The sequence below is a fragment of the Pangasianodon hypophthalmus genome, chromosome 24, assembly GCF_027358585.1.
Source record: "Pangasianodon hypophthalmus isolate fPanHyp1 chromosome 24, fPanHyp1.pri, whole genome shotgun sequence".
NCBI lineage: Eukaryota > Metazoa > Chordata > Actinopteri > Siluriformes > Pangasiidae > Pangasianodon > Pangasianodon hypophthalmus.
The window spans coordinates 14959250-14981436 of NC_069733.1; the positions used below are offsets into that span (position 1 = coordinate 14959250).

Sequence of the window (22187 nt, forward strand, 5' to 3'; positions counted from 1 at the left end):
TTTTGCGTTAGAGACAATTTAAAATGAGCAGCACTACTGGTACACTATATTAACAGAAATACAAAGGAAGTACATGATTATCATCTCTGTCAAAATCTATCCCTTACATATAACATACAGTACTGTGCAAAAGTCTGCAAAGAAATGCTGTAGAGCAAAGACGCTTTGAACAATAATGAAATTAAACATTTCTACATAAAAATACTATAAAGTGCAGTACACAGTAATAAACTAAACAGTGTAAATATTTGGTGTAATAACCCTTAGCTTTTATATATATATATATATATATATATATATATATATATATATATATATATATATATATATATATATATATATACAGTACTGTGAAAAAGTCTTAGGCACATGAAATGCTAAAGAGCAAAGATGCCTTCAAAAATAATGAAATTGAACGTTTTTACATTAAAAAAATACTATAAAGAGCACTAAACAGTAATAAATGAAACAAAGACAATATTTGGTGTGAAAAATCAGTGGTCTCAGGTACAATGTGTGCAGTTTTATAAGGAAATGAGCTGTAAGTGTTACTGAGCGTCTTGCAGAACCAGCCACAGTTCTTCTGGAGACTTTGACTGTCGACTCGCTTCTTATTTTTGCAGCGAAACCCAGCAGCCTTCATTATGTTTTTTTGTCTGAAAAGTGTCTCTTATGTAATCTGCTGCTTTCTTTACTGAAACATTTAAACTGGAACATTTTCTGTAACATTTAATTTTGTGCTGAAAAACTAATGTTTGGAAATCTAAAATGTTTTTGTACTGAATCAATAATGTAGAAGTCATAATATAAAAATCTATAACAAAGTTTGTACTAAAAAAAATAGGGTGCCTAAGACTTTTGCACAGTACTGTATATATATTAATGGTCGCGGATACAATTTGTGCACTTTTTTTAAGGAAATTAGCTGGTAAATTTTACTGAACATCTTGGACAATCTGCCACAGTTCTTCTTGAGACTTTCACACTTTCACTGTCTCACTTGCTTCTTAAAGCAAAACCCAGCAGCCTTCATTACATTTTTTGTCTGAAAAGTGGTCTCTTACATAACATGTTGCTTTCTTTGCTGACATACAAACATTTTTGGGTAACATTTAATTTTTTTGTAGAAAAAGTACTGTTTGGAAATCTAAAATGCGTTTCTATTGACTCAATAATGCAGAAGCCCTAAAATAAACATCTATCCTAAACTTTGTACTATTTGTACTAGTGTGCCTAAGACTTTTGCATAGTACTGTATCATCCATCATACTAATGCTTATACTATCCATAAGTAATACCACTAAGTGCTTGTGTTTCGTTACATATATTTGTGTAAGTCTTAAGTTAATTGGCTCTTGGTAAAGCGCCAAAGCAAAGAATCTGTTTCAGCGAAACCTCCTCTGAAGCATAGCTGTACAGAAACTTCCTCAGCCCAGAAAACCATGACCTAAAACACCAAACTGACATGATCTAGATTCTGTTGGAAAAGGTAAGTGTTGAAAGAATTTTAGTACTATGTCTTGTGCAGCTATTCACTTAAACTGGGTTACAATGAAGTGACGTCAAGTCTTCAACAAAGCTCGCATTCTTCTCTTCCCACAAGCAGCATTTTTACAGAACGAGCACTTACAGTTCCAAAACTTTTCTTTTCCCGGAAAATACTGTGCATGAGACAGGCCATTTCAAGTACTGTTTTCCTCTGCTGGACAGTCTCTAAAGAGGCAGGTAGAGAATCACACCCTATTAACCATTCTGGACATCCTGTCCCGGCGTCCTGCTCGTCTCAGGCTGTGACTGGCTGTCGTTGCTGGGCAAGAGGACTTCCACGGAGAAGCTGACTTTTTTGGACTGGAAGATGCTGTAAGTGTTGTCAAATCGTAGCACGTCTGGGAAAAAATTTAAATTGGTAAATATACATTTAATTCCATTACATTCGCAACGGAATTAACCTTTTGAATTCTAGATTGACTTTATAATTTTCTACACATTCAGTTTTTCCCTTGATTAACACCAAAGCGCACTCTTTAACCACAAATGTATAATGTATAGCATATTTTTTTCTGCACAAACACAACTATAAATCTGATTTAATTATATAAGCTGTGTAGTCACAAGCAGCGTAAAATGAAAGAAAAAATGAACAAAACCTAAATGTCAATACAAATGCAAATATTTTTATCTGAAGAATTAAAAAAAAAAATTTAACACTGTTATATAGTACTGAATTAATTGTAATATTGTAATATTAATTAAACAGCTGACTCCAAAAACTGACTTCACTGACTTATAGGACAAAGGATATTTCTTCGTGTCAGTTCTCCCTGGTATTGATAGCACATTTCTTTCATCCTTGGTTACTGGTACTTATTATTATTTGTGTGTTTAGCTCACGTCTCAGTTTGCTTAGAACTGTATTAAATAATTAAAAGTGTGTCACACAGCATCCCTAATTTCAACATAACCTTTCCACTTGCCGCTACAAACTATAAGTGAGAAATAATCAGTATATAAAATTACATGTGCCTTGTTTCTGCTGACAATCCCAGACTGGACTTCCTCTACATCTTACAAACACAAATGTCGGAAGAGAAAGTTTGCAGTCTGCAATTTCAATATCTGCTTATTTCTACAAGGTTTCAGTGAGGTAAAAATTAATATAAAATGGCACAGTGAAAAAGCCTTTGTTATCCTCTCTTACTGTGCACTTACACACTCCAGGCTCAGTGCAGGTGAGAGATCCGTCCTCAGGTACGAGGTGTGCGTTGTAGCGCTGACTAGCCATGACCTCCTGCATCTGGCCTGCCTTCATCCATTCACCCCGTTTCTTCTTCATGAAGACCCCAAAGCCTACATCCCCACCCTCACAGGAGAACTGCCACCTGAGGACAGAGACAGAGTAGAGAGGGGGGATATAAAAAATTAATGAGTTGACAACAACAATTTAATAGGAACAACTATACCCCTGCTCATTTCTGTACTTTTCCAATCAGCCAATCATGTGGAAGCACCGCAATGCAGAAAACCATGCAGAAACAGGACAAGAGCTTCAGTTAATGTCCACATCAAACATCAGAATGGGGGTAAACAGGGATCTCAGTGACTTGGTGTAGGTTTGAGTATATCAAAAACGGTTGATCTGCAGGGATTTTCATGCACAACAGTCTCTAGAGTTTTCCCAGAATGATGCGAAAAATAAAAAGCATCCAGTGAGAAACAGTTCTGTGGGCATAAATGCCTTGTTGATAAGGAAGATCAGAGGAGAATGCTGGTTTGTGCTTTCAGGAAGGCTACGCTAACTCAAATAAGCACTCTTTACAACTGTGGTGAGCACAAAAGTTTCTCAGAACACACAACACACTGAACCTTGAGGCAGATGGGCTACGACAGCAGAAGACCACATCAGGTTCCAGTCCTGCTAGCCAAGATCGGGAATCTGAGGCTACTGTGGGCACAGACTGACTGAAACTGGATGGTTGAAGATTGGAAAAATATAGCCTGGTCTTATTCTAACTGTCCAGATCTTTAAAAAATTATAGGGTTAGGGAAACTGTTTGTTTAAGAAAACAACATGGAAATACTGCTCTCTCTGATATGTCTTTAAAAATAGATAGATAAAAAAAAATAGATATTGTAGCACATTTCCTCAGGGAATAATGATTTATATCAGATTTCGACATCATTATCTACACCAGCATAGCATAACATTAATGGTTTTAACTATTTGAGTGTCATCAGACGCCATTATATTGGTCTACTTTCATATTCCTAGATCATAGAAAGTGTTGCGTGTTACCTAAGCACACAGCCTGGAGCGAGGATCTCATACTCGAGCTGATGGGAGGAGCCACGGCTGATAGACACACACTGGTCATACTGCAGCTTAATAAAATCCCGTGCGTAGTAGGACTGGGGCACCAGGCCACCCTGATTAATCTGTGCAGAGACAAACTAGTCATGGTTCAGCTCAGGCAAGACATTAATTTAATAATAGGATGAAATGAAGGATAGAAGATTGAAACTTACACAGATGACAGGATGGTTAGTGCTAAAACTGGCTGATGATTAATATGATGTTTACAGTAGTATGAGCACAAATATGTATACATTAATAGAAAATATATTTTACAAGAGATTTAATGCCTTCTGTTTTTAAATAGCAGAATATAGATACCTGCTAAATCTAAACCTAGGCTTTACACTTTTTTACAATTTTTACAACAATTTTTTACAACTCTGGCCAGTAATTCAGCTAGAAAAGGTAAAGAAATATGGTAAAAAAAGTAGTCAGAGACACAATTAGACCTCCAGTAGGTCCTTTTTACCCTGTTGTCCTCTGATGTCTCGTAAAGTCTCCCAGGACCACCAGTGTGGAGGTATTTTACTCTGAGATATTTCAAGTAAATCCTTTACTATTATTCTTTTGCTGTCCTTTGTCTTTATATTAACGTGTTTAAATATATTTACATTTCACTAGAGATGGATGGTTGGAAGAGATAAGAATGTTTCAGAAAAATGAAACGACCATTTTAAAGTAGACACTTGAACGTGGACATTAATGATGCAATATTTTACTAACACGTCTTGTGTTTAGGTTACACAACAATATGTACCTTGTTATCATGTTATTCATAGAATTACAACTAAACTGCATAAACAACTATTTTTAATCATGTAATGCCATTATACATGGTTTTGCCTGTATATTTGTGTGCACACACACAGCAATTTATTAACACAGAATATGAAAGTAAATAATACTTCTATCTGCCTTTTATACTGTAAAAAGAAGCAATGTGAAGATATTTATTAGTCCTATTAACTTAAATATATAAAACCTAACAAATAATAATGAAAATAAATTAAGTACTATGTTATACAACAAAATACAATCTTGCGTTTATTGACTGACTACTGACATACATAAGCAGATGACTGTGGTATGTAATTAACTGGAAATAGATAAAATAATTGACACCAGATAAAGTTGTACAATAAATCATTGTGATTAGGCAATTAATGTAGGCAATTAATGTAATATTTACATACTCACATGCCTAGAAATTGACAATTTCACTTTGACTAGAAACTAAACTAGAAACTCCCCAACCTGCATGCACCCACCCCCTTTTACTTGTAAATGTATGTGGCATGGGCTTCATTTGCATACAGTCACCTTATAGGCTCTTATATTTAATGACAATATAACACCAGTATGTCATATTCTACACTAGCTCAGATTTTCAGGCAAAACCTTCAGCTCTCTGTTTCTTAAAACTGCTGCAATGACAATTTTCACATTCTGACCAGTCAGCACACTGAAATTAAATTCCCTGAAAGGAATTCATAATAAAAATACTTTTTCTTAAGTGTACAGTTGACTTTAATAAAATAAAATGAAATCAGGGAAAACATTTGAAAGCAGTGTACTTAAAGTGAATGAAAAAAGGTATTTAGAGTGGTTCTGACAAAAGAGGTCAATCAGTCAACAGTGAATTTGCATATTATCTACAGATGCCTAACACAGCTCTGGTTAGCGTGTGCTTACCATGAGATATACAGTACACACTGGCTGGTCTGGTGGTTTTTTCAATTCCAAGAAAGGCAAACACACAAAATCCGCTAAACCTATGTACACAGAATTTTTTTTTTTACTTTGTCAATATAAAGTTTCAACACGTTATCTACAAGGCCCAGCCATCTTCAGTCACAAAGACAAACCCTAGCACGTTCTTATCTATTTTATTTCCCCATGCTTATGAAGGAAACGGCCAAGGACTAGGTTGGACATGGATTAATTGCTAACAGCCAAAGAAACATTTTGGATTTTGCACAAACAATAACAGCTACACAAACTGTGGTCTATTTATAGCCATATTATCCTGTACTATGTGGGACACCAATGAAAAAACAGCTGTATTTCTAAAAAAAAATTAAGAAGAAAAAGAAGTAGAACAAAATGAAGACGAAGATTAAAAAATTGGATCACATCTGAGAGATCACAGTTCCATGTAAATGTGTAACCCCAAAAAGATAAAACAGAATCCAGTGGGGCTTCGTAAGGACCTCTTCTCCAGTCCTGCAGAGGGCAGCATCTTTACCTATGTATCTATGAGCAGACAACATATCAGGACAGATCAGATAATAACCAGGCCATTAAAGGCATGATGGTATTTTTCCTACGGGTAATGCAGGATGGCTAATAAGCTGCACTACTTGCCTACAGCAGAAAAGCTTTAAAAATCACATAGTCTGGGAACTCACTCAACACAGATCATAAGACCTCACAGCTAATTTATAGGGATTATACTAATCAAGAATGATTTTATTGTCTTTCATACAAGTGAATCCATAGTAAGTGCTCAAATTAACCCTGCTCATATCTGTAATCTTTGCAATTTTTCATGTTTTAATTGGCTCATACCTCTGAATAACTACACATCTGCAATTGTGAGATCTTGCTGAGTCAGCACCAAGCACAAACAAAACAGGGGTGATTTAATTCACAAAAGCTGGATAAGCCTTTAGGCTGGATTATGTGAAAGCTTCATGTGTCTCCATGAGACAAATAAGCAACACATTTAAGACACATTCAAGACAGTGTGCATGATCAATGTATTTATATATATAGTGAGTAATGCAATTAGACAAGAATCCCAAGAATCCTAAAACCCTTCAGCATTCCATTTCTAAATAGTGTGTACTATTAGAAAAATCCTTCTTAAAATATATTTATTTTCCAGTTATCTAGAAAGTACAAATATTTAATGCGACCAGAAAACAGAGATAGACCACGTATATGGAAATGAGAGTGGCACTAAAGAAAAAATCCACCCTGAAAGACTTCAATATTATAATGCCATCCACGATTTTATAATTAGCTTCTTAGTTGACTTTTTGGTCTGAACATCCTTCATCAGCATGTTGGTCTATTTTCACTTTGTTTAGTGGTTTCCAACATTACCCACAATGCTTTATGTTAGTGGTGCCAGTGGGAATTAGCCCTTGCTTCATCTTTCACCACCTCTTCTGTACATGCTTCTCAAACGAAATGGGTTCTGAAGCTTTAGCGTCTATGCTAATACCACTGTGTTCCATCAAAGCCATCATGCTAGTCATCCTGTGAATCACTAGTCAGCCAAGCCGAGTTGGTTGCTGGCTATGCCCGCTAATTCAACACCACTGCATTGTATAGCTGTGTAATCTTGTTAGATGCCAAAGGTCACAAAAAATCACTTTTTTGTCTTTAAAAGTTAACAGCAAAACATGACTGATATCACTCATGCCTGAAATCACTAAAAATCCTTCTCTTATTAAATATCACTGTAACTATGCAAGAAATGTCCCCCGTGACCTCAGTGTGGTTCGCTAACTTCTAACGAGAATAAAAAAAAATAATGTAACACCAAACAACAGGTTAGCACCAGAATCAATAAGCAGATCACAAATATTTCAATATAACCAGATTTGTTATAGGGTTGACTTTTCCTTTAATGCTATAGATGGGAATGTGGCTATGGCTTTGAATCCATATATGGAAGTCTTCAAGTAGAAGTCAAGAAGTCACTGTATACATACTACACAGAATGTATTTTCATAATGTCTGAATGTATTTTGATAAATTCTGTTAGCCAGCAAGCTAACATAATTTAATTTCTCCATCTTTTTGAGAGGCAGATTCATCAATGTTTATAATCTTCACTGCAGCTAACTAACATGAGCTATCCTGACAGGATTTCTAAAAAGGTTTTAAAGTCCTGTTCACAAATGTTCATAGCCTTTACTGATGTAGCAGGCAGCTAGCAAACATGAGCTAACCTAACAGGATTTCTAAAAGGGTTTTAAAGTCATGTTCACACATGTTCATAACCTCCAATGATATACCAGGCAGCTAGCAAACATGAGCTAACCTAACAGGATTTCTGAAAGGGTTTTAAAGTCATGTTCACAAATGTTCGTAACCTTTACTGATATACCAGGCAGCTAGCAAACATGACAGGATTTCTCAGGCAGGCAGCTAGCAAACATGACAGGATTTCTCAGGTGATTCATAAGGCATATTCATAAATGTTCATAATCTTCACTGGTAAAGCTAGTCAGCTAGCTAAAATTGGGTAAACTGACGGGAGTTCCGAGTTCATCTCATGTTCATTATCTTCATAGCTAAATAACATGAGCTAACCTTACAGGATTTCTAAGAGATTTTTAAGTCATATTCATAAATGTTTATAATCTTAAATTAATACTGGCTAGCTAGCTAACAGAGGCTAACTGAGAGATTTTAAAATCATATTCATGTACTACATTTTCATTTTCTAACATCAGTCTGATAGCTAACATGACATAACATGACAGGGTATATTGAAAAAATCTATGTATTTTTAAAACTACATCCACTCAGAAATGTTTGTAAGGTGGGCTTTTTTTCTATATATGGCAAGAAATCTGTCCCACTCAAAGACATGCCTATCTGTACCACGTTTTCAGAAAATGTTGATGTCAAACACAATGAGGCATTAATATCTGTAACAGAGCGAGGGGGAGTGGCAAGTACACTGTATTATATAGAGCTTTCACTCTGATAAACCTGATGAACTGATAACTGACAAAATGCTGAATCAGTGTAATGCAAGCCAAAATGTGCAATAAAGCAATTAGGGCTCCGTTCCATACAGCATTGCAATGCCTTAAATAGCACTATGTCTTTATCTAAATGCTTATGTCTGAAGATACAAAACCTTATGCAATAATTTAATTGCACTCCAAAGATTCAGACTTAAAATCTAGCAAAGTCCAATGAAAGGGGATGACCGCCACTTATGTCGTTGCCATTGCTGTCATGCCATTTCAGAGAATGTATACATTTTCTCTTCTGGACAATGCTGCTTTCTGGCATTGAGTTTCCAGGCCTACAGACTAATGCTAAAGCCAGTGATGACTATTGTTATAGTAAAGGCTTGACACTGCAGAACTGTCTTGCACTGAGTAAGCAGAAAATATTGTGTTACCTGAATAGAGGACAGCTGCAGGTCATTTTTTACTAAAACAACTCATTTAGGAATCAGAACACAAACAAATTCCCTCAACCTGTGATTATCAGATACTTGATATCTGATAATCAACTGTGATATCAATATTTGACCTGATATTGGCCCCAAACACCAAGTTGCTAGAGAACTGGATTTGAATTATTTTCTGGCCTGATCCACTGATTTGATTTACACTATGAGCATGTGTGACATTGATCTGACATGACCCAGGTCATGCAAATAAACACAGGACACACTGCCTGGCATAAAACCAGTTTTTCACTTTTATGCCCAGTATGTGACCTGCATGTGCCCCGACCTGCATGTGACAATCAAGACATCATGGTGCTGTGGTATTTTCCAACAAATTTTCCACTAACTGTACACCTATCAAGACCTTATTTCAAACACCAGGTCTGTAAGGTGTTTTCCTGACTTTAGGCAAAAGCTTAAAAGTCTGGTCCCAACCTGTTTTTGTGAATGTACACTATAAGGCCAAAAGTTTGTGGACACCTGACCATCACAGCCACATGTGGTCCTTCCCCAAACTGATGCTACAAAGTGAGAAGTACACAATTGTGTGTATATTTGTATACTGTAGCAATTTTCCTTCACTGCAACTAAGAAGCCCAAAGATGTTTCAGCATGACAATGTCCCTGTGCACAAAGCGAAGTCCATAAAGACATGGTTTGCCAAGGGTGGAGTGGAAGAACTCAAATGACCTGCACAGATCCCTGACCAAATCCCCACAGCCAGGATCCAAAATCTAATGGAAAGCCTTCCCAAAAGAACGGAGGTTATTATAATAGCAAATCTGGAATGGGATGTTCAAAAAGCACATATGAGTGTGATGATCAGGTGTCCACATACTTTTGGCCATATACTATACATTACTTTTTGTCTTGTCAAGGTTTTACTGTAGCACCCAAACTGCTTTCTGTGGCCTACTTCAATATAAACAAGCTATTTCACACAACTACTAACTACATACAACTGACTGTTCATCCATTATTGTTTTATCCATAATAAAAAAGAAGAAATGATTCAGATTTAGCTACTGAATGTGATTCAGAGAGTTGATGTGTCTTTATGCACAACAAAACTAAATAAATATTAAACTTGCTAAATGTCTTGCTAGCAAAGATACAAGGAATTAGCTGATAATAATTTTATGTGCTACAGTCAACACCTACAAACTCTAATCATATATTATTTTGCGAAAATGTCACTGCACATCACTGCCTACGTTTAGCTTATAAAGGAAATTAGAAAAGTTGATCTATTTGATACCACCTAACCACACCTCGATAATGGATTCCTTCCAACCCCGCTGCCGTTTCATAATTACGCGACATCACTACCTGTACCAGTGGCTTGGTCAGTACTGGGTTTAATATTGATATCCTATAGAAAATGAAAGTGCAAGTGAAAACTCCATGACACCATATCCATTTTGAGTAGCTAGAACTATTTAGCATGGAACAATGACAGACTGACTATACTATGCACTAGCTTACTAGCAAGCGTATGCCACCTATGTAGAGCTGTGACCCTGTGTGACTTTTGACCTTTACTCACCCTGGTCCTGCAGCGTGGGTCACCATCTGGATCAGTCAGTTTTCCACCGTAGATGGCTGGGAGTTCCTCAGGGTCGATGTGTTTCTTTAACACCTCCTGCCAGTTGGCTGGGTCGACACAAAAAGACAAAATTTACATCACAAACATTAACTGTGTGAGTGTATTATGGGTACATTTGGGTGATTCTTAGTCAAGGCTATGTATGCAGCAGGAAAGTGAAGATTTTGAGAGATATATCTTACACCCCAGAACCATGATCTTGCGGCGAGTGTCTTCACTCAGAAAGTGCTTCACCAGATTATAAGCCACAGGAAACAGTTTGGGTGCTTCAAAAAAAAGTTAAGTTCGTTAAGCCTGAGCAAATCTCTTACACTAAGTAAGGAATAAAACACTATGGGTCATTCTGTTATAGAAAAACAATCAAGACAGAGTGGTGTGATGCCTGTTACCACCATGAAGCTGATCATTTTCTTATAATAGCACATCCCAAAGTGTTTTATTCAACTTATACCTCAATTTGTCAATACTAACAATATTTATAGTGTTTTGCCTTGCACTCAGCACTACTGTTATTAGCTGCTGTTATAGAAAATATTTTTTGACCAATCACATTTGAGAATTCAACAGTGCTGTGGTATAAAAGTACCAATACATGCTGACAATATTAATTTGTATACTACTTTGCAACTTACCCTTTATAACTAATAACCTCTTGAGTCCTTCAGGGTAGTTGTCTTCAAACATTGTCAAAACCTACAAGAGTAAAAAGCCTGCTAATTGCTCAAGAGACGTCTGTTTCCTGAAAGCCTTTTTTTTTTTAAATAAGCCATGTTCAACAAGGGGTCAAGTCATATAAATATTTACACATTTTAGAAGTGAACTGAGGACAATGATAAAGTATGGGAATACAGTGTACGCAGAGAACAAAATGAGATCCTACCTCTCCATATGTCTCTATAGCAGGCTTCCAGAGATGCTTCAGGCCCAAACCTTCACAATCATAGATCATAGTGATGGACTCCACATTTTTACCCAACTGATATGAATAAAAAGAGACAGACAGACACACATGGAGGTGGAGGGAGAAGCAGTAATTAAGCTCTGAGAGCAGTCTCTTTCCATCAAACCAATCAATGCATATGAAATTCTGTTCTATATTTGTCTAGCTAGGTCAACTACACCAAGCTTGGATTGTAATATAAACCCTTCTACTTTGTATTATTATTATTATTATTATTATTTTCTTTGTTTTACCAAATCCTAATCAAAGATAAAAAAGCGATTATAACTTAAACTTGAAGTTTAAATGTGTCTCTAGAACTGTAATAATAATATCATTTTAAAGATATGTTAAAAGTAACTAAGATTTGCAATAACATGATTACAATAGAGTGGCCTTTTTCATTTCAGACTTCTGTTTACATTTTTCCAGCCCAGAAAATAGCTACATGCCCCAGCTGGCACTTAGCTGCTCTGCTCAGCCAATTTCCTTCAAAAGTAACTCACAAAGCTTTGTTTTGGTAATGTTTTCATTGCAAAAAAAGGTTACCAACAGCCCCTTTAAATTTCCCAGGCCACTAAGAAGAAGAAGCAGCCTTTATCTGTCACATATACATTACAGAACAGTGAAATTCTTTTCTTCACATATCCCAGCTTGGGGATATGTGAAGAAAAGAATATAACACCCCTGGAGCAGAGAGACTTAAGGGCAACTTGGTGGTGCTGGAGCTTAAGCCTCCACCCTTCTGAGCAGTGACTCAGAGCCTTAACCATTGAGCCACCACTACCCTCCACTAGGCATGATGTCGCTCATCCACTTACCCTTTCGCTCTGTGAGGCACATTCCTTCTGCAACATCTCACAGTCTCGTACTTTTGTCCTGATGAAGTCCTGCTTAGAGGCAGACAGAAGGAGACCTTTCGGATCCACCGGCCCGATAACGTCGTACCACACAGGGCTACCCTCTCGGTCATAGCCACACATTCCTCCTGAGAGAAACTTCTCTAAAACCTGATAACAAGCAGCGATATAAGAACAGAAAGTATTTTGAATGGAAATGCAATGAAAAACATATCACGGAAGAATTGCGTTCCACTCTCATAACTGTGTGTAGATGATACCTCAGGAGGCTTCCAGTCAGTGGTGATAGTGTCAGCCTTCATCTGTTTCCGGAACTCCAAATGCTAAAAAGTGAAATAATATTTAAGGAATAATTTGGAGAAAAACAAATTTGTTTAAAATAAGTTTCCAGTTAACCCTAATGATCAGTCAACACATGTTTGGTGTCCAATGTTTTTTTTATTTTTGCTCTGAAGCTTCAAGGCTAAAGTAACTAACAACTAACAAGTAATGGAAGACTCACCATCTCACCAAAAATATTTTCCATAAACACATTACCAGTCCTTAACCTTTGAACACCTAATCTATTTTAGCATTTTGTGTTGAAATGACCTTGCGCAAAATGAAAATCTAACCAAGGAACAGGTATATGTGAATTGAAAAATTATATATATGTGAATTGAGAAATTCTGAAATGTCAATTACAAAATGACGGAAATAACTTTATTTTATCAGAAAAATCTAACCTAAATAAGAAAAGGCCAAAATCAATCTAATTAGGCACTTTAGCTAGATATTTATGTTTTACAGTTAATACTAGTGCTGTCTATGAGTCTTTTATCTGTAGGGTTAATGTGTTTACCCTCCGAGTGCATCTGTCTTTAATAACACATGAGATGATGTGAGAGTGGGCAGTTAATAAGTGTATGCACCCACACACTTCACAGCCAGTTCTTGCCAAACTTGCCAATTACTTACTGTAATTTGTAAATATGAGAAAATTTCACCATGTACCTATAGCCCTATGACTCCCATCTTGTCTAACATGAATCACTTTTTTCCTTAATTTGATTTCATTCCATGCAAGACGACAAGAGGGTGCTTAGTGTTCACAGTTGTTATATACTTGATATATACAGACCCTGCATGCTATTTTACAAAATTCTTCATTTAAAATGTATTTAATTTAAAATAGATCATAAAAGCAAGTATATAAAGATTTGGGCATGTATTTTACAAAAATGTTTTTGGGTTTGATAAACTTGCATTCCTTGCTGACTTGTTACTTGTCAGTCTCATAACACCACACATCTTTTGTCTGATTGGCTACATTTGAGGGAAACAGTGTAAATTTGATTTATCATTGAACTGTTCCTTTAAGCAGAGATCTAAAAGCATCCCCAGAGTATAATTTCCACACAAACCTAAAGTTCCCCTTTTATTACTGGAACTACAAGGCCCTGTATTCAAATTCAGTGGGGGGCATTTTAATAGTGTCTGTGTTTTGCAATGAGGTGCAGTGGAAAAACGAACACAGTCAGTCTCCTGTGGTGTTTCACATTAAGATGTAATTACTGTCTCTCTGAACACATGGAAAGTAACGTTATGGATACTGTATGTATACTTTGTGATTGCTAGGGCAGGTTTCTGAGCCTTACCTGGACAAGATTTGTGCATATACTACCACTAATGTCTTTATATTCTAGGACAATTTAATCCAAGTAGTTGTTTTTCCCATTAATAATATATGGAAGATAGTCAATCTTGTAATGTCTGTCTACACAAGGCTACAGTTTTATAACTTTAATAAACTCATGAGAATATGTTAGGGTGAGTGACTTTTGCCAATAGCACTGTAAGAATGGAGAAGCGAGAGCTGTGACTGCGTAAACCACAGAATATTTTTTGCAAAGTCACAAGAGCTGCTGAACTGTGATTGACTCTTTTGTGTCAAAATTGTGACTCTTCAGACTGAGTGACTGCTTGGATCTTTTGTTATTTTGATTCTCACCACACCCCAATACTGGATCCCATAATTCATTCACAGATGAGATACACACCTAACAGGCCAGAATCTAATTCTCACCTGAACTTTAACCTCAAATTTGTACTTATTCTTCTCTACCTTAGTAATGTCTGACATTTTCTGAGATTATACCAAAGCAGAAAGCAGCATGTCTGATTTTCATTGTGCAAACAATTGCAGAGAACTGCTAAAACTATGAGGATCAGTCTCCAGGTTTAGACTTGCACTTATTGGTTACATATCTCTTTTACTGTGGTTACTGAAAATACACTTTAACATTAATAACTAGATTCCTAACCTGAGACTTTAGGGAGTTTAAGGAGCGAGATTTCTGTATATCGTATGTTTTTTTTTAACCTAGATGCTCTTTTTATTTAAATAGTTGAATTCCTAATCTTGAAACCTATTCAAATTAAAATAATAAAAAAAATATATCAAATTTAGGTAACATTCTGAAACAGTAGGCATGACTGTCAAAGTGGGTGTCTGGTTGAAATATAAAACATTACGACATTACGAAATGACATTACATGTTGCATGTATTGCTTACATTATTAATGGGAAAAAAACAACTTGGATTAAACATACTTGGAATATAAAGCCATTAGCGGGAGCAATCTCCATATTTGCAGAAATCGTGCCTAGGTTAGGCTCAGAAACCTGCTCCAGCAATTACGGAGGGAAAGTACACGTTATTCATAACGCTATTATCCATGTGTTCAAATCACAACATGACATGACAGAACATGACGCTAGTATGGTAAAATCCAACAAACACTCAGGTTTGGGAAACTGGCTATACTTCTTCTGTCTCAGGAAAACGTGTGTGCTTAACCAAACAAAAAAAAAAACAGCGCCGTAAATCATTAATAAAAAGAAGACGTCATACCTTACGTAGCATCGCTTCAGCTTTTTGCACGTTGAAATTTCTGGCTGAAAAACAGACAACAAAAAAAGAACAAGAGTGAGCAATGTGAAAAGATGAGCACAGTGGAAGTCACAGCTGAAACCCAAAGCACAGAGCTGTTAAAATTAAACAAGGTAAAATAATATCATACTGTCTGTTTATTTGTATATTTGTATCAGAGCCAATACTGGCAAGAAATGGTGGATGAATTTTGGCATATTTTTTAATCTGATCCATAAACATGAGTTATGGTTATGATCAACACGACAGAACCTCATTGAAAGGTTTTTTTATATTTATTTACACTCAGGATGTCAGTAGCGGGTCAGATTTCAATCAATACGCAAAGCTCTAATATCAGTTCTGGCAATTAAAATCAGTCATTAAAAAAGTGGGAATGGTGCATCCCTAAATATAATTATAAATTTGATTGAGTGAAATGAGTCAAAAGTGCTTTTAACATACTGCAAAATATTTCAAATGTCTATTTTAATATACTGTTTTGCTTTCCATCTGTGAAAAGCTCTAATGTATATAAATACAAGGGCACAAATTTGCCTAAGGTGTCTAATATGTAAATAGTTGGATTGTATATCATATTTTTTTTTACTGTAAATGTTTGCAAATCCCATGATCTATATGGATCTAAATGTCCATATAATTTTGGTAACACATCAACAATGTGCTTGAATAGGTATGAAAGAGTACGAGTGGTGGTCTTGTACAAAATAATGTGGCAATCTGTGGCAATCTAACCAAAATCTTATTCTGAATATAACAGTTTCACTCATATGGTATAAATAATTTAAATCAAGACGCCCATCACAATGTATGACGCCTCTTATTTAATTAAGTTTGAGCAGAAAACTGTGCTGAGTAACTGAAAACTGTATATGTATTTATACTGTATATGTTTCATTCACAGGTTTACATTAAAGCTCTTTTTCTAATATGTTGTCGTTTCTATAGTAACAGCTCATTCACAGGGACGTGTATAAAGGACGCTCCACAATCATCTAAGGCTAAAAATATTAAATAACAGGAAAAAAAATAAACAAGTTATTTAACAAAGATATATTGCTGATATAGTGAATTCTTCTGGAAATAGATGTTTATTTAAAATCTATGGAAGAAGTCTCCAGTGTCAGCACTTCACTGACACTGAAAACCTTCAGTAAGTTTTCTACCATGAAAGACTCTTCAGGACCGAGGACTGGGTTCTTAGCAGCACAACAAGCTGCATTTTTTTCTGTTTATAAGTGATAACAGGAACTAAGTGATAACAGGAACATGTTGTTCTTTAATAAATAAAAATTATTAGCATTGGCAAGCTACTGTGGTATGAGAGGAGTAAAATATTTCAGGATGTGCTGTTAAATAAGCTAATTTGGGATGGTTGCTCTGCCTCATGTCGATCCACATCACACCACCACGTCATTGATTAATTTCCTATAACAGCCTGTCTCCTAGTGTTTTATTCCTTACATATGGCACCAGTCCATAAAATGTCATAGTGAATGTAATAACAGAGTAATAATGTTTGACCCTAGTAAAAACTCTAAAACTCTTTAAAAAGCAGACTCACTTCAAACAGTAATTGCATTCGATCTGAGCGTGCAGCCCAGCAGATTAATGTCATTTTGTGACACTCGCCTGCACCTGACTGTCTTACGGTCACACATACACTAAAGTGTTTAATACTCATAAAGGAGATTATACATTACAGCTGACAGCAGCGGATCTGACATCTGCCACACAGAACATCTCAAACCAGTCACTCCATACAGTAGGAGTGTGAAAGTCCATTTTTATGCACGATAATGATGTGTTCATTTGTTTTTAATTCATGTCTTGATTTTTAGTTTATTATACAAGAAAACAAAATAGCAGTGAATTAGAGTAGAAGTGAAACAGGATGATTGACTAAACTTAACTCTTATAAATGTCAGAAGCAATACTTGCTCTAGAACTTTATCATACTCCTGGATGTCAGCACCGTTCATATACACTGGTTTTATCTTATCTTCCCTAGAGCAGTGAGGCAAGTCTTGAGAAACACCACAGGCATTGTCAGTCACGTGTGAAGATGTTAATATTGGGCATTCACAGCAAGAAGAAAACAAAAAAAACACGTCTCTTGAAATATGACAGGGCCATGCAGGTAAAACTTGCTTTTCAACCACAAGAAACGTTAGCTTAAAATTTCCATATACTGATATTATCTGAAAATTTAACTTCACACATCTATTCTGAACCATTTATCGGATATAACCACACCAGTGAAGTCACTCAGGCTTAACAGCGATTTTGTAACCTCTGCTGAAAATGTTTTATGCCTTCCATAATCTCTTCTGCATATTACATCACAGTGTGAAAAAATTTACAAGCATTCCACAGCGTTTAAAGGACTTCTGTAAGAAATGCAGAAGTACTAGCAAAATCATGCGCTATGTAGAGTATATTTAGAATGCAAGAAGCAAAGACTAAAACATGATGGGTCATGCGGTTAGAGAAAAATAGTCAACGATGGGGTGATATGATGTGACCAAGCACAAAGCAGAGTTACTGTTATCACCCCAAAGTTGATAATTTTCCTATAATTGCATGTTCCAAAGTGGTTTGTTCATCTTATAATACAGCAATTTGTTAAAATTACAGCTTTTTTAATTATTAATAAATGACACGTCATACTTTTTCTCCTTTTATAGTTACATTTAATATTATGGAATATCCACAAAACAAGTTATCACTTAATATAACAGTTATAAAGGCTATAACAGTTATAAACAGTTGTTCTTTAACTAGCCTCTATTTTTATCTTTCTCCTGAAGAAAAAAATGGAGCTTATCGATACAGAGAAAGCATAGAGCGCAGACTCCTCCATTCTAAAGCTACAGCTTTAATTCTGACTGTTACAAAGCACTGATACTGGAGACTCCTTACAAAAATGTTAAATAAACAGCTCCTTATTGAAACATTTTTTATCTGTTTATTATTAGGCTTAGATTATGTGGAGCGTCCAGCACACAAGTCCATGTGAATGAGCTGTTACTATAGAAACGTTAGCATATTAGAACAACTGCATTAATATAAACCTGTGGTTTGGATTACATTCGGCACTACGGTCAGAGCTGTTGTTATAGAAAATTAATTAATTAATTAACACCAGACAAATCCGATTCGTGCGTGTGGTATAATAACTCTTAAGCATAGACCATATTTTGGCACACTCGATATAAAGAGAAACCGAGAGAAAACTGCTCCAACGAGGGTCCACTCTTCAACCGGCATAAGATACAGCCTTAACATTTTTACACCAACATTATCTGATAAATGCAACAGCACACACCCGGTGTAAATGGTTTATTGTATATAATAACAGTAAATGAGCATTGATAATGTTAACATATCACTTGCTAGTCCATTGCTCTGTGGTAGTGCTGAACTGTACTACATAATCAGTGCCTTTCAGGGCCAGTGACTCTGAACGCAGACATTCTTTATCACAAAGCCAAGTCCACGCTAAGCTTCAGTAAACACAGCTTTAAAAAGTTCTCTGACCTCACTCAAATCAGAACAAACCTTCAGTTTATTGACTAAGTTATATTCTGAAGTATGTCTAGCATTTCAGCCATGTTAGTAGCTACTGAGCCTGAAAGGCCTGTAGTTGTCTGATATTGCCAAACTGGTAGTGTGCAGTTAATACTGTTCTGATACAGATCCAGGATAGCTGGTCAACCATAGCTGAGTGTACAGACATGCTGCGTTTTGTTTTAGAGCTCTAATCGGATTATAGCTGAGATTAATCTAGCTCATTGTGCACTCTGCTGCGTCAGGACTGAACAAAAGATCCCTTTCACTTGCCTCTACCTCTAACTGTATGAGCGAATGTGTGAGAAAGAGGATTTAGTTACATTATGAAGCCGAAACTCTGTTTTGTAATATCGTTGTTGAAGCAGGTTAATAAAAGAAGCTTCCATCTAATGGCTCTGTGCCATTTATCGACAGATTCGTGTTGTTCTCACCTCGAAGCCAGCGCAGTAAGAAGTGGTCGCTCTGAGACGGACACTGTGGCAGGACATCTTGGACCCTCTCCCGAAACTGTCCCAGTTAAAAAGGGAAAACAAACAATGAGTTAATTGAGTGGAATTACAATGTTGTCGGACTTATCTGCTCAATTACACTCATTTAAAATTAATTATATTCCTATTTAAATTATACCCATTCTAAATCCTAATTGGTCCTTACTCTACTAACCCTGTGTGAAAGGACAACATCAGCAACCATAATATTTAGCATAATATCAATATGTTGAAAACATAATTATACATTTAAGATTTTCTTCAAAAATTCTCCTATCCCATGAACGAGCTGTCAGAACTTGGTTTCACATATAAATTATATATTCTTCAATTTAATTTTTTATATTTTGATAGGGCTGGGCAATGACGATATAATATCAATATCATTACAAATTATGTTGCAATATTCTTTTCTGAGATATCATGGGTATCTTTTTTTATGTTTTATCTTTTTTGATGTGTTTGGACACAGCTGATCTGATGTTTTCAAATTGTAAAATTCTTACAGATCCCCTCTTTCAGTGTTTCAATTTAATTTAATGTTAATGTAGTCATTAAATAAATGTATCCTTGAATTGAATTATTTAATGTAACACTATTGTTACCAAACCTATTTATCATGATACATATTGTGTATCATAGAAATGTCTTCAAGTATTGCGATATGTTATTTTTGTCATATCACCCACCCCTGCTTGTTTTTTTTTCCTTTGGATGGATGATAGTTCTACACTTTCTGATAGTGGATTAACCTGCTGTAGGCTTCTAACAACCTTGAAGAGTTCCTCAGGAGGAACCTTATAAAAGAGTGCAAAGATGTCATCATTTTTGTTCCACTGGCAGTAGAGCCAGTGTTCAATCTGGCAACCCTGGTGGTGTGATCTCTTGTATAAGTTGGTACTGACATCCCGGAGAAAAGTGAACAGTTAGACCAGAAAAGAAAGCGGAAATACATCATGTAATAAACATCCGAGACATGTACAGCTCACATGAGGATGTACAGATCATCCATTTGAATGAATGCTATGATGATGATGTAAACATACACACTGAGTGTAAACACAGCAGAGGTTCCAGTTCATTTCCACCTTTTTTCTGCACAATCAGCTCTAAAACTCGTACACAGCTAACATCCTTCACAAATGTGGCGAATATTTTTTGTATCTCTGGTGCTACAGTGTAATGAATCTGATGGCGGAATAACAGGCTGTCGATGCGACATACTGGATCTGTCCCTCAGCTCCTCCGCTCTGGTGTACTGTATATGGCATTGCAGAAGCGCTGCACGTTTCCGGGAAAAACTGCTGGAAAGGAAAGTCATGAAGCAGGAGTGAAACACTCACCTGCGCCAAAGCCTCGGCCTGTTTCTGACTCAGATCTCCAACCCTGCCGCTCATCTCCCCTTAATACACTACCCGCACAACAGGCCGAAATGAACACGACTGCGAGATGGTGCCACACACACACACACACACACACACACACTCACACGCACACACACACTCACATGCGCGCGCACTGAGGCATTTCCTCTTCCCTCCCAGCAGCAGCAGAGCTGAGCAGCTGAGCAGGGCTGCACAATACACCGTCACTTAATCGCGATATCGCGATGACTGCGCGGTATTATACCGATATCACATCAAGCCTTAATAATAGGGGTGCACTGAAAAAATGGAATATATCATCAGTCAGATTTAAGAGAATATATTATGTATAGTTTACCTAAAAATATTATGTTTCTCATCAAAAATATGATTTCATTGCTTATGTTGTTGCCCCTCTTTCGGCTGCTCCCTGTTAGGACTCACCACAGCAGATCATTGGGCCTGTGTGTATTTGATTTGGCACAGTTTTTACGCCAGCTGCCCTTCCTGATGCAACCCTTCCCAATTTTATCCAGGCTTGGAACTGGAACTGAGAGCGCACTGATGCATGCAGAGCTCCAGTGGCTGGGGTCGGTTCCCTGGCTGGGAATCAAACCCAGGTCATAGTGGTGAGAGTGCTGTTGCCTAACAAGTCTTCCAGGGGACTTGATTGCACTGTGTACACTAAACGTAATTTAAACAAGATTCTAATTACTTTGAATTATGTAGAGTAAGGAGGAGGAGGAGACGACATGGAGACATAGTGGTTAGCACATTTGCCTCGAACCTCCAGGTTTGGGGGTTCGATTTCTACCTCTGCCCATGGTTTCCCCATGCTTCAGGGAGTTTCTCCAGGTACCCCAGACATGCGCTGTAGATTGAATGGCATCTCTAAACTGCATGATTGTGCCCTGTGATGGGTTGGCACCCTGTGCAGGGTGTCCCTGATGTTGTGCCCTGAGTCCCTTGGAATAGGCTCCCTGTGAGGATAAGTGGTGAAAAAATGACATTTTCTTTTTTTTTAAAATCATTTTATAGGTCGCATTTAGTGTTGTGGAACATCCACGAAACAAGCTAGTTCCTGTTATCACTTATAATAGTCTATAAACATTCAACTTTCTCTTTTTTTTTCTCTTAAGACCTAGAAACTAGCTGCAAAATTTTACCGGTAATTCTCCAGCTTTTGTGTACCCTTCAAATGAAACATGGATTATCATTACAGAAAATGGATGGATGTAGAGTGAGCATTATAAGCTCACATAGTATTAACATAAATCAGTTACATTATGAAATCTCATAAACATGTTGACACTGACGGGAAATATAACTATAGTATTAAATTAATGTGACTAAAACGTGAGGTA

At 36.5% G+C, this 22187-nt stretch overlaps 1 protein-coding gene across 1 annotated transcript; it reads right to left on the reverse strand.

Moving 5' to 3' along the window:
* Window positions 1-1055: 1055 nt before the first annotated feature.
* On the reverse strand, window positions 1056-20955 carry sec14l8 (SEC14-like lipid binding 8). Its single transcript, XM_026931450.3, has 12 exons — window positions 20803-20955; window positions 19403-19478; window positions 15360-15403; window positions 12726-12788; window positions 12427-12615; window positions 11546-11641; window positions 11298-11358; window positions 10848-10931; window positions 10606-10712; window positions 3794-3933; window positions 2710-2879; window positions 1056-1886 (listed from the first exon to the last, which is right to left on the reverse strand). The coding sequence occupies exons 1-12, from the start codon at window positions 20854-20856 to the stop codon at window positions 1744-1746; spliced, it is 1227 nt and encodes a 408-aa protein (XP_026787251.1). The 5' UTR covers window positions 20857-20955; the 3' UTR covers window positions 1056-1743.
* Window positions 20956-22187: the final 1232 nt, after the last annotated feature.

Bases quoted from the DNA above. Each gene is read 5' to 3' on its own strand.
- sec14l8 (XM_026931450.3), bottom strand. From the start codon at position 20,856: ATGAGCGGCAGGGTTGGAGATCTGAGTCAGAAACAGGCCGAGGCTTTG. The intron at 11,642-12,426 runs GTAAGTGGATGA...TATTCATATCAG, and splicing joins GTGCCTCACAGAGCGAAAGG to TTGGGTAAAAATGTGGAGTC. The intron at 1,887-2,709 runs GTAAGTGCACAG...ATTTTTTCCCAG, and splicing joins CTGCACTGAGCCTGGAGTGT to ACGTGCTACGATTTGACAAC.